The sequence below is a fragment of the Rhodnius prolixus genome, unplaced genomic scaffold (assembly GCF_049639745.1).
Source record: "Rhodnius prolixus isolate KJV_2025 unplaced genomic scaffold, Rpr scaffold_7, whole genome shotgun sequence".
NCBI classification, from domain to species: Eukaryota; Metazoa; Arthropoda; class Insecta; order Hemiptera; family Reduviidae; genus Rhodnius; species Rhodnius prolixus.
The window spans coordinates 17,284,171-17,298,079 of NW_027411582.1; the positions used below are offsets into that span (position 1 = coordinate 17,284,171).

At 33.2% G+C, this 13,909-nt stretch overlaps 1 protein-coding gene across 1 annotated transcript in view; it reads left to right on the plus strand.

The window, feature by feature from the left end:
• LOC141447078 (ATP-binding cassette sub-family C member 4-like) overlaps window positions 1–13,909 on the plus strand; it is a 38,663-nt gene that overhangs the window by 19,486 nt on the left and 5,268 nt on the right. Inside the window, exons 10-22 of the mRNA XM_074114268.1 lie at window positions 72–229; window positions 442–576; window positions 1,105–1,291; window positions 2,337–2,504; window positions 2,610–2,812; window positions 4,451–4,629; window positions 5,410–5,492; window positions 5,580–5,730; window positions 5,808–5,914; window positions 5,995–6,115; window positions 6,200–6,361; window positions 8,475–8,599; window positions 10,772–10,987. Coding sequence (XP_073970369.1) covers window positions 72–229; window positions 442–576; window positions 1,105–1,291; window positions 2,337–2,504; window positions 2,610–2,812; window positions 4,451–4,629; window positions 5,410–5,492; window positions 5,580–5,730; window positions 5,808–5,914; window positions 5,995–6,115; window positions 6,200–6,361; window positions 8,475–8,599; window positions 10,772–10,987 — 1,995 coding nt within the window. The remainder of the gene's footprint in view (window positions 1–71; window positions 230–441; window positions 577–1,104; window positions 1,292–2,336; window positions 2,505–2,609; window positions 2,813–4,450; window positions 4,630–5,409; window positions 5,493–5,579; window positions 5,731–5,807; window positions 5,915–5,994; window positions 6,116–6,199; window positions 6,362–8,474; window positions 8,600–10,771; window positions 10,988–13,909) is intronic.

Below are 13,909 nucleotides of genomic sequence, written 5' to 3' on the forward strand. Positions count from 1 at the left end.
CATTTTAAAAAAATCTTGACAGAAAGTGGTATTATTCGTTCTTTCCTAAAAATTATTTTGTAAATTTACAGAAATATTTAATACGACTGCTGCTAGGTGAAATTGAGGCTGACGAAGGTGACGTACATGTTCATGGAAGGATCTCTTTTTGTTCAGATGAACCATGGCTGTTTCCTTTGGCTACAGTACGAGAGAATATTACTTGTGGCTCATACTTAAACTTTCCGAAGTAATATAATTATATTAGACTCTTAAATTATTGATATTATTAACTGAACATCTGTTCCAAAATGGTTACCAATAGTTGACACACATTGACTATACAATAATTGATAAGTGATATTGTAATTGCTATTACAATAGGAAACTAATGTATTTCATTGTATTTATTGATTTTGTTACTAGCCTATTAGTAAATTGTTTTTTGGTTCGACTTTACAGATTTCAGAGAGTAATTGCTCAGAGTTGTTTATCAAGAGATCTAATGTTCCTACCACTACAAGAGCTAACCGTGATTGGAAGCAAAGGCAACATAAATATTACAGTTGAACTGGCGGCAAAAATTTCTATAGCAAGGTAATATTTAGGTTTTGATTTAGGTTAATAAAAATAATCAAAACAATTAGTAGGACTTTTTGTTGTGAGTGCAGTGTTGGTACTATTTTATTTGAAAGAAGTAAACCTTCTTACAGGTCTGTTTTCTTTAGTTTCGTTACTAGTTATTTATTATAACAAAATTTTAAATACAATATAAAACTTCATTCTTATTAAACTAACTAAAACTAAACTCTTATTACAATTCAAGTAAGCTCAAGTAATTTCCATGAAAATAAATATTTTTAAACAGTCCAGTCCCTGCTTGTTATCAAAGATGTTTACAAAGATAAAGCTGCTTTTTTTTTTAAGTACAGCGTAAGTATTTCCCGATAATTTATTCTATTCTTTGTATTTATTTCATAAGAAGATTACGAAATAAACTTTAAAAAAGGGATTTTGTTTCTCCTCGAAACTCAGACTTTGTTGAAGTTACTAAATTCTTGGTACTTCAACTCAACCATTTGTTCAGGAATTTTCCAGAATAAAAATCATAATTTTATTTTTCAGAGCCTTATATCGAGACGCTGAATTATACATTTTTGACAGTATCTTTCATAATTTAACTGTTCAAACTTCTAATAACATTATTGCAAACATTATTCAAACTAAGATGAAAGATACGAAATCTATAATTATATTGACAAATAGGAAATGTGATTTGGAAAGGGCTGATAGAATTTTCAGAGTGGTTTATGTAAGTATTTGTTATTTTATTTTTCATTACTATTTAGTTATATATGATTTTTAAATTAAAAATTATCACACGTAAGTGATTAGTTTCCTGCCAGTAACTAACTGGGTTCTACTTAAGCTTGTCCACCCAGTGCTTTTAGGGAACTTCAAGTCACCCTATCAATCATTCTAGCTCCATCACGTTTAGTTGTTCTAACAATCGCACAGGGCACCTAGGATTCGTTTATACATAAATATACATATTATGTTATTTACAAAATATACCAGACTTCTTACTAATAAATAAAGACATTTATAATATAACAATGCATCTATCATTGCAGGCTTATCTTCGAACTGGAGAATTACTTAAAAGTAGACATGATAATTGATGAATTATTTAACCAGTTAAGCCTGTTTGACGTGTATACTCGTCAATAAAGTATAAAATTGCCATTAACGATAAAAACTCGAAATTTTAATAAAATATAATAAGAATATTATTTGGTGGGATGTTTCCTTTAACTAACCAATAGATCTGCGGTGGGAGCCAGCCAAATAAGTGGTTGGTACAAACTATTTGGTCTCCGCATTAGAGCTTGGGAATTACGCCCACAAATAAAAGCTCTCAACCCTTGTGCAATGCCGTTTTTACCTTAAATAGAGGTTCAGACCTCAGTACGAGCATGATTTCATTTTGCTCAAGAATTCCAAAGCTATTTTCTTCCTTGTAAAAGCTCTTGCGTCTCTAGTTAACTAGGAGCAATGCATACGTGAAGCGGTGCAAGATTTTTTTTTGAATGAGCACAGAATTCTCTGTAATCTCAAGCTCCTAGAGATTGCAGAAAAAGTCGCTTGCAGTGACTATATTACGACGTTGTAAACTTTTGGTTGTTTTGCCCTGCGTTCGACGTGTATACACATCATTATCTGATTTTAATTCCGCACACTGTGGGGAGTTTTTAAAACTAAATTCCACGCTTAACTGGTTAAGAAAAGATTGTAAAATGAACAGATAAGACCAACATTAATCTGCTACAATTAATAAAAATATTTGAAATGTACAGGCCAAAATAGATGAAGTCGACTCACCAGAAGAAATAAATGAGGCCAACACTCCAGGTATAATCGAACAAATACCAGACGAAGACATAAGTGAAGATGGATTTGACGATAATTTATATAAAAGATTAAGTGCAAAACCCTACTGTGTTAGAACCCAAAATGAAATTAAAGTAATTTATTTAAGGTATAATTATTTGAAAATACATTTCTTAAACAATAAATGATTAATTAATGTAATATTTTTTTGGTTTGTTTGTGGGTAATCTTTGCTGCAGGAAGGACCAAAATGTATAACAAAGATGTTTAAAGATTTTGATGAATTCTCTGGTATTAAAATTTCAATATGGCACTTGCTATTTCAAGCACGATTTTTTGGCTGGAACAGTGCAGTTGCTTGTGTATTTTTTGTCACTTTCTTATTAGGTGGCATTGGAATGGAATTATTGTGCCTATCTTGGGATTATATTGCCGTTGTTGAGTAAGTATTATTTTACAAGAAACATTTAGAAACCAACTTAATATTGTAAAATTTCTTCCTCTGTGTTATTTTAAAAACTGCAACTTCAACTAGTGACTGCCTCTAGTTAATAAGTAGATTTGTAAATGATAAAACACGCTAAAGTTGTAACAAACCTGATTTATTACACGACTATTAACTGAATTAATTTATTACAGTTCACTGTTAAACATTTACTACATAAATTCACAATAAAAACTGCTCAGAGACTAACTACTGGACTGCATTGCACTCGACTGACTCACTAGAGCCGCTCTCTTCCTAGTGGCTTCTTAACGAACTGGAGGTTCCATCTACTCCCAAGAGATGGCGCAAAAGTCACTTCGTTACATTATAGTAAAAGTCGTAGAATGTTTTGGAGTCCGCTAGACGCTTACAGTACAAGCTCGGCAATTCTGTTTGTCCCTGGTCAAGTCTAGACTTCCAACTTATACTAGAGCTCTTCCTAGTGGCTTCTTAACGAACTGGAGGTTCCATCTTCTCCCAAGAGATGGCGCAAAAGTCACTTCGTTACATTATAGTAAAAGTCGTAGAATGTTTTGGAGTCCGCTAGACGCTTACAGTACAAGCTCGGCAATTCTGTTTGTCCCTGGTCAAGTCTAGACTTCCAACTTATACTAGAGCTCTTCCTAGTGGCTTCTTAACGAACTGGAGGTTCCATCTTCTCCCAAGAGATGGCGCAAAAGTCACTTCGTTACATTATAGTAAAAGTCGTAGAATGTTTTGGAGTCCGCTAGACGCTTACAGTACAAGCTCGGCAATTCTGTTTGTCCCTGGTCAAGTCTAAACTTCCGACTTATACTAACTCTTCCTAGTGGCTTCCTAACGAACCACAGGTTCCATCTTCTCCCAAGAGATGGCGCAAAAGTCACTTCGTTACATTATATTAAAAGTCGTAGAATGTTTTAGAGTCCGCTAGAAGCTTACAGTACAGGCTCGGCAATTCTGTTTGTCCCTGGTCAAGTCTAGACTCCCAACTTATACTAGCAGCTCCTAGTGGCTTCCTAACGAACTGGAAATTCCATCTTCTCCCAAGAGATGGCGCAAAAGTCACTTCGTTATATTATAGTAAAAAATGGGAGTTACTTCTAATGTTTAAACAGTCTGAGTGTAAGAAAATGTTTAATCTTAAAAAATAATCCTCTCTAATGATTGATAACCTGATTAGAAACAGATGAAAAAGCACTTCCTAGTGGCTTCCTACAGAACTGGAGGTTCCATCTCCTCCCAAGAGATGGCGCCAAAGTCACTTCGTTACATTATAGAAAAAGTCGAATGTTTTAGAGTCCGCTCCTAGTGGCTTCCTAACGAACTGGAAATTCCATCTTCTCCCAAGAGATGGCGCAAAAGTCACTTCGTTATATTATAGTAAAAAATGGGAGTTACTTCTAATGTTTAAACAGTCTGAGTGTAAGAAAATGTTTAATCTTAAAAAATAATCCTCTCTAATGATTGATAACCTGATTAGAAACAGATGAAATATTTTTCAAGATACTACCATTACTTATTTTGTATTTCTTTATATCATTTTGTCTTAAGTATTTCTATCTTGTTTCTATTAATATGATGAATAATTATAAATTATTTTTCTATTTTCAGGAGTATTACTGGAATTACATGGGTTGATGGATTTCTACCATTAATTTTACTGTTCGCATTATTATCAACACTTATTTTTCTTATATTCACATCAGTAGTGACCTACTTAATCACAAGTGTGTTGGTGAATAAGTTGCAAATATTGTATGTAAATTTGCCGATGTGGAAGCGAGAAGCAAGTAATAACTTTTTTTTTTAATCTTAAAATAATTTAATTCCGTTTCAAATTCATTAAACTAACATTTTTATTGATAATATATAATTTTTAACATTCTAATCCTTTGAAAATCATCAGTTTTCTTTAATTGTATTAATAATTTCTAATTTTTACTATCTTTACCTAAAAATGATAGAGTTGATTCTTGAAATTTGGGTGTTTGGAGACTTAAGCTACTAGTTTAAAGAAGGCTTAAAGTTACAAAAGCTAAATTGAGTGGGGAAGATTTTTTTTTTTTTAAGGGCTGCTCCAAAACGTTTTTGTTTTTAGATTAATCACTTTTGACAAAGCTGGTGGTCAGAAAAACATTCAGGAAAATTAAGCCAAATATTTTATGTATGGTTAAACTTGCCTTTTATGAAGTTGTTCCTAGAAGTTGACTTGATATCTGTAAAACGCTAGCTTAAAAACCCGAATTAAACTTATCATCACTTGTTTGAAAAGTGTATTTTATTTGCCCAATCAGAACGAAGGAAAGCGATGGATCAGATTAGGCCCTCCAGTAGTTCCCGAAGAGTTAGATTTAAGAAAAAGTGGTGCGGTGTAAGCTGGAATTATTTATTAGATTACATAATACACAATCAGATTTGGTGAAAACATTATTCTCACATACAGATTTCACAAGCAAAAAAATCAAGTCAAATTTCAATGTAATTAATCAATAAATTACATCACTAAAAGTATATTGACCCCATTGACCTTGATTTAAATGTTTGAACTAATGGAGAGATTTTTTTTTTAGGAGAAAAAATATTAAGCTGTTTTAAAAATAGAATTGCTCCATTAGACTTATTAATGTTTGATTCATTATTCAATCTTTTACAAGTAAGTCATTAATTTCCAATATTATTAATTCAACTACTCTTACAACTTTGTTAGTTCTGTAAATTAATTAATTTCATTTTATTACAGAGTTCGTTAAGTATTATTGGGTACTTAATATTTACATTAATGAGTATTCACTTTGTAGTTATTCCATTTACTGCAGTTTGCGTAGCTGTAGTGTTATTTATTAAAATTTTATCAGATTTCCATTTAAGGCTATCAGAATTAGAAATACACTGTAAGTATTCCTTTGTTTTTAATTTAGTGAATAAGTCTTAAGAAATCTCCAAATTATTATTATTATTATTATTTTAGCCTGGAATATTGTGGAAGGTTATTTCCAGTTTACTAAAAATCAAATCACTTCTATAAGAGGTCTGAAAGCTGGCGAAGTCTACAGGGATAACTTTGCAACACATATTGTAAGTTTATAAAATTATTTAATTTGCTTATTAAATAAAAAATAAAACTTTTATTATACTAATTTTTTTTTTTTTTTCAGGATAAACATACATCTGTAAAATATTTATCCAAATGTTTGATTGAAGCAACATGTTTATGGTTAAGCTTATTATGTGTTGTGTGTATCACAATTGCGTGCATGATTATTGGTTTTTTTCCTAGTAAATCATTAATTTTTATTAAATTAATAATGATCTTTTATTTAATAATAAAACTAATTTTAATTATTTTATTTCTTTTTTTAGATGAGTCAACAAAAGTTGGATTGACTTTATATTCATGTTTGATGCTTTATTTGTTAATACCAACAATTGTTGAATCTAGTTTTAATACATTTTCTTTGATTTTATCATTAAAAGTTTGTGGACAAAATTTAAATATTCTAAATGAAGAATTATGTAAAATAAGTAAGTAATTGGTTTTATCAAGTAACTATTTTATTTAAAATCATTTATTGGTTTGTTTCTTTTCTCTAAGGTTGTCTAAGAGTATCAAACTTTTGCAGCCAATGATTCTAATCAGTTACTACATTCAACTCATGTTTAGCGTATGTCAGAAACTTCAGATTGTCTACAGCTATCTGATTGTACCATTGTGTAAAAAGAGAATTCAGAAATCTTAAAATTCGGATCTAGTCAAAATTAAATAAAACGAATGAAATCATGATAATGATCATTCTCATTTCGGACCAATCAACGTGTACAACTTCATATTTACATATTATACCTAAAAAAATATTGCATTTTAGAAGCTTCTAAATCGCCCAGACAACAAACTTCAATGTAATTAAACTAAATTACTCTTTAATTTAGGAAATAGGAACTCCTCCTTTTGTTTATTTTTTGACTATATGACTCTCGATTCTTTAGCATTCGTACTTCTTTTTTGATTTCTTGCAGCACGTCCATTATTCTTCTGTATTTTCTTTTTCATGTGGATTTTTTTTTTGTTTCTCACCTTCTATCACAATGTCTACCAATTTTATATTTCTCTTGTTCCATTTTCATACATTTCTTATCAAAATCATTGATTTCTGAACAGTTTTTTTTTCCTAAGAGCTTTTTTCAACCTTACTCAGGAGCTTCTTAACATTTTTGGTATCGGATTTTAAAATTATCGGAGCAGAAGATTCCTTCATGTGTATACATTGTTTGTTGGTATTTCACTCGTTTTTTTAAATTTTTCTATTTCAAATTTTAAACTCATCAGCTTTTTAATTTTGTTAGTCGATTTCCTTTGCTTATTCTCCCTAAGATTTTGATCCGAATCTACATCGCACTCCCATAGGCCGATCATGAGTGGGTGATCGTTTTGATTTCGCATTATCCCCAGGATGTGTAATGGATTATTTATTGTGAAATGTGGTTTTTACCAAGTTTTATGAAGGAACGGAATTTGGCCATTTTTATGTCGCCGTTAGCCGTTTCAATGAGTAGACTTTTGAATCCCTATAAATAATTTTTCTTTCCCTTCTTTCCCACTAATCATGGATAAGGTATTCGCCCACTACTTACCAGATTATTCCATTGAGGCAAGACAATTGATAAGACTGAAATCAAAGAATCTTCCTCATAGAAGTAAACGTTACATTCTTGGTTCAAAGTCAATAAATTGTTCCCTTCATAGAATTAAGGACGAAATTGAGCCTTCACAAGGGACTAGCTATACAGAAAATGAAAAACAAACAACCCTCCTGGATGACATACTTTCAGCAATCTTTGAGCCCGTAAGCAGGAATTAATGAAGAGCTCTAAGAATTCTTCTCAGATACTTCATTGCAGAACAGTGCTATCTTGGAAGGCAGCTGTATTAAATGCCCAGATTGCCCGGAGCCCTGTTTTGGGGTTTCGTAGTGTGTTAAGTCTGCACCTACGGATGCAGCAGAGTAGGTCTCCAAGAGTGGTGGCTTGCCACCACTGGGCAGAGACAGGCGGTGGAGTTCATTAGAGGCTATTCGTCGAGGCTGACTGCAGAATTAATCCGTCAAGGCCGTACGGCTATCCAGGATAATTGTAGGTCTATTAACTAGGCCACTGCAGGCTCAGAAAATACATGCATCGCATGGGCCTGGCAGATGATAGCCTTTTGTAGGTTCTGTCAGGAAGAGGAGGAAACGGCAGTCTGCACGTGTTGTGTCAGTGTGAGGGGCTTGTCCTGGCTAAGGATGTTACTTCTCGGGGATGAGAAAACCAAGGCCTGTGAGCTTTAGCCAGGAGTCGCTCTCCAGAATTAAGTTTGGTTAAACGGACGGGTCTGGAGGGCGAGCTCTAAAGTTGGGGGGGCACAATAGATCCAAAGGGGTCGCCGTGGCGTAGGCCTTGAGGTCGCTCTAATCTAAATGCCCAGTTTAGTAGGCGAATGCAACTTGAATGCTGAGAAATAACACTATTGAAATGCATGATAAAAGTTTAAATGTTGCAGAAAATTTCTGTCATAAAATTGAATCTTTGAATCCATGCCAATATTTGAAATTTGTAGATTATAATAATCATTCAATTTAATTGTAAACATGTTTTTTAGCTGAGGAAACGCCAAAAGGATGGAGATTGTGGCCAAATAACGGGAAAATTGTTACAAAATATTTAATTGTAAATTTTGAGGGCAGATTAACTTTTATGCATTTTTCTGTTAAGACAAGAGAACTGGTAAGTTTCATTAATTTATAATTATATTAACGATTTATAATATTTATAGTATATTATTTATAGTATTTATAATAAAATGAAAACGGAAACTTTATCTTTCAATAACAATATACAATTGAGATTTACATTAGTATATCTCCGGTTAAACTAACGTTACAAACATTATTGTGGTTTGATAAATGGCAGGAGGTTTGTGTAAATGCTTATAACATAGTTCTCCTGGATTTTACGTGAATTTTGCGGTTATGTGAACAGTCTTTATTAAAGTTAGAAGTTTCATTATTCTAAATAATTTACTGTGCAAACATTTTACTCAGAATAACTTTCTCTTAAGAATTAATTTGTAACCAGTTGGTTGTAGACGAATTCGTTTATATCTTTTTTTCCGCATTAATAAGCTAAGAACATCTAAAGAATATTATTTTATTTTTCTTTGCTTGAGTTTCCAGCTAGCAATTGTTTTCTTTTTTTAATTGTCTTACTGAGGGTGCGTTCCACTAAGCGCTCACAACGAGCGGTTTTGTCCGTTCCACTTGCTTGCGAACGTTACAATCGAAAATCCAAGTGGAATGGACTACGGGGCGTTTTAACCGTTCATGTAAACATTACAAATGGCGACCTCGAAAATAAGTCAGAAGCTTGAAGAGGTTATTTTTAATTTTAACCCCGTTTATATGCAGTTATAATAAACTTTATTAATTACTGGTACGTAAAGTTGACTTATATTAAAAATATATACATAATTCAATTTTTATATTACATTTTCGTGGAGTATTTTAAAATTTACGTTTAAATAAAATTAAAATATCTTTTGTGGCAACAATTGGATATTTATTTATGCAACTTATTAATGCTTTAGAAAGTTCTTCATCTGGTTCCGATGAAGAGTGAAATGCAATTTTGCAAAATTGCAATGGTGAAAAGCGAAAACTTAGGCCACGTATTATTAACTATCAAAGTATAATAAAAAATATTTTTCATTTTTTTTTTTTTTTTTTTTAGACTTTCGAGAAACACATTCAATTATTTACATGAGATAATACTTTAATTTACATGATATTCATCTTTCCTTTTAAAAATTGCGCCAAATTTCTGAACGCCCACTTCGACCCAGCTCTCAAGGTGGGGCGTTGTGAGCTTCGCGTGAGCGAAAATAATGACGTCATTAGTGATGTTTTCGCCACGACTACTACGACCGCCAGTCGTCATGTGGAACGGCTGAAGGTATATTTTGATCGTTGTGAGCGCTTAGTGGAACGCATCCTGAGAGTACTGCGGCCAGGGAACAACCAATAAGCAGATTACCCTATTTTTCCGCCAAGCGGCTATTTTGAAAAGAGACTTTCCCAGTTTGAAAGAAATGACCTGCAGATAGTTTTGGGCAAGCAATAGTGAAGCTTTAACCCAGGAAAAATGGATAATAGCCGCTGCACTTCCCAAAGCTCAGTTCAAGAACACATACTGGGCATGATTACCTCCTTCATGAAATTAGTTATGGCGAGTGCCCCCTTTTTGTGCGCTCTGCAGCAGTAAGGATATGACCACATTCAAACTTTTGTACTAGAGGTCATTCGAAATTCATTTCACTAAGATGATTACACCGATTGGGCTGCAAGAACTCGCATTGTGGAAGAGGCTTCTCGCGTATTGGCGTAGGGAAAAAAAACTATGTGCTCAGAAATATTTAGGCTACCATCATGCAGAATTCTAGTAATTGTTGTTACCAAACTTATTTATTTTCAATTAAATATTAATCGATCAGTTCTTAGGTAAGTTTAAAGTAAAGTAATCGCCTATTTTTTCAGGCTGGGCTTAACGTCCGACTACCAATTAGGTATCTTTGACTGGGGCGAAAGCTCATACTTTACTGTAAACATTTTTTTCTAACAAATTAAAAGTAGCCGTACGCGGGATTCGAACTGGTGATCTCTTACTTATAAAGCCACTTCATAACCTTACGCTCCATAACCTTATGCTTCATAACCATTAGCCCAACACTCGCCCCTTTTAAATATGAGGAGTAAATAAAAATAAAATTCTATAATAAGTAAAAAAATAAATAAATAGCCAACAAAAAAATGATACCACTCGGAAAAATTTTAACCTCAACAGAAATTAGCTACGAATTAGGTGTACTGAAGCACTATAGTTACTTAATTTTTTAACTTCCAGATAGGTGTGACAGGTGCTGGTAGTGCGGCTGTACTCTTTGCAGCTTATGGACTTTGCGAGACATTAAGTGGCCATGTGGAGATTGATGATAAGAACAAGTTTTTACACAGAGGGCTTATACCTGGTCGTCCATTTTTCTTTACTGGAACCCTTAGAGATAATCTAGATCCACTGAGAGAACAACCTGATGATATTATCTGGTATTCTCTAGACAAGGTAACATGTTTTAATACATAGTTATTATATATTATTATGATTATTATTTCAAATTTTAGTTGATGAGCTAAATGCATGATGGTAGAAATGGTATCAAAGATGAAGTGTACGAGGGTCGTTTGAAAAGTCCGTGCAAAAATAAAAACTACTTAATTTTTTGGGGTAAACCTTTTTTATTTTTCAACATAGTCTCCTTTTAGGCTTATACACTTCGTCCAACGCTGCTCTAGTTTGTTGATCTCTTCCGAATAATAGGATTTGTCCAAGTCTGAAAAATAGCCATTCGTTTCTGCAATCACCTCCTCGTTTGAATAAAATCTTTTTCCCGCCAGCCATTTCTTCATATTGGGGAACAAATAGTAGCCCGAGGGAGCCAAGTCTGGAGAATAGGGGGGATGTGAAACGAGTTGGAACCCTATTTCCATTAATTTTGCGACCACAACTGCTGAGGTGAGAGCTGGTGCGTTGTCGTGATGGAAAAGGACTTTTTTGTGGGCCAATCGTGGGCGTTTTTCTAGCAGCTCGGTTTTCAAACGGTCCAATAACGATGAATAATATGCACCTGTAATAGTTTTACCCTTTTCCAGATAGTCGATGAGGATTATTCCTTGCGAATCCCAAAAGACAGTCGCCATAATCTTTCCGGCCGAAGGAACGGTCTTCGCCTTTTTTGGCGCAGATTCCCCCTTGGTAACCCATTGTTTAGATTGTTCTTTGGTCTCAGGAGTGGAGTGATGTATCCATGTTTCATCCACAGTGACGAAACGACGCTTAAAGTCTTGCGGATTCTTCTGGAACAGCTGCAAACCGTCCTTGCAACACTTCACACGATTTCGTTTTTGGTCAAGCGTGAGCAATCGCGGCACCCGTTCAAAATATTATGTACCCGTTCATTCGAGATGCCCACAGCACTAGCAATCTCACGCACCTTCACTCTTCTGTCATCCATCACCATATCATGGATTTTATCAATGATTTCTGGAGTAGTAACCTCAACAGGGCGTCCAGAACGTTCAGCGTCACTTCTGCCTATATGGCCACTCCGAAAATTTTGAAACCACTTATAAACTGTTATAATCGAAGGTGCAGAGTTACCATAATGTTTATCAAGCTTCTCTTTAGTCTCCTGAGGCGTTTTGCCTTTCATAAAACAGTGTTTAATCAACACACGAAATTCTTTTTCGTCCATTTTTTGAAAATCACTCGACTTCCTCCATTCAAACGAATGCCAAACACAAAGAAATAGACCGATCTGGCTGAAACTTGGTGGGTGTTCTTCCAAGAGATGCTACTAACTAAACATAACCTCGATACGCGCCAGTAGTGCTATCTCTCTGACTTTGCATGAACTTTTCAAACGACCCTCGTACAACTACCTAAATTTACAAAATTTTCTTACGAATAAACGTTAAAAGTGTACACTTCTGAAATATCAATTTTAAAGGTAATAGTTACAAGTTTCCAGGCAATACCTAGGCCAAGACTACTTGAAAAAAGAAGCATTCCTGATTAAAATTTAAATTCAAATAGAAACAATTGTAATACTTTTTATACGAGTCGTGATAGAAAAAATTTACACTTCATCTATTTTCTAAATAGCCCCGAAAACTATTAAAATAGGGAAATTAATTACATAGATTTCAGTTAAAACATGCTAGGTGAAACATTTGTTTGGGGGTCACTCTCAAGGTTATTTACAAAATAGAAGTTAGAGATTTTCTTAAGTGTATTTATTTGGAATTTGCATTCATCCGTTCAAACAAAACACAAACACTTAGTTCGTCCCCAATAAACTAACTATACCAAAGGAAAATTTTCTTTAAAAGGTATCTTTAATAAGACTCGGTTTCAAACATTTGTCTTGAACGTAATAATTCTAACTGTAGTGAGTAAAAGCAAGAAATTATACCGAGAAAAAGTATCTATTTTTAATAACTTACTTTCACATAGACTCACCACACACTTAACTGCATTAAAAACATAAAAGTTCAACAACTTAGAATAAGCTGTTTTAATAACCTACCTAACCTTAATAACCTTTTTCGATAGACTTGTCTCATGTACCTAAGAGTATAAACGTAATATACTCGTATTATTTAAACATGAAAAGCTAAAACAACTTGTTCACACGCTATATAGGAATTACGCATGCGATAAACTCCTATAATGTAACGTAATTTATTTTACTTACAATTAATTGTACCTTGGCGCACAATTAGTTCTTTGATTTATTTGTTGGCACGTTAAGAAAATTATTCACTTTTTTATATATACGTTTTGTGCAGACACATAATTACTTTAATAATACTAACTGAATTAAAAGTTATTCTTTGTATTTTATTTCTTATAAATAATAAATATTTCCTGGTTTTTTTTTTAAATAGAGGTAAGTCAACAGTTTATATAAAGTGAAATAATGTTGCCTGCTTCTTTGCCCCCTCCCGCAACCTGATTCGTTTGTTTTTCTTATAAAGCTCTTCTTAGTACAAATCTTTTGCAAAATATGTGAAATAAATATATATTGTTTCTCGCAGATTTTTTTTTATAATATTATTGGGGTCCCGAACATTAAATTTCACAGATTATCAACCATTAAAGTGCATCCTCCTTACAATTTAAATCGATATCAAATTTTATTTTACAAGAATGGTTTGTCTATAGGAAATTCTATCGAAGTATTACAATAGTATAAATCTTTAGTTCCATTAAGTATTCGATTTCTGGCTCCAGTTTAGGTGAATCAGGTTAAATCTACTCAAATTTTAAATTGTAACCTTCCACTGCAGATTTCTTAAGCTACAGTTTCGACAATTAGTTCCATTAAGTATTCTATTTCTGGCTTCAGTTTAGGAAAATCAGGTTAAATCTACTCAAATTTTAAATTGTAACCTTTCACTGCAGATTTCTTAAGCTAAGTTTCGA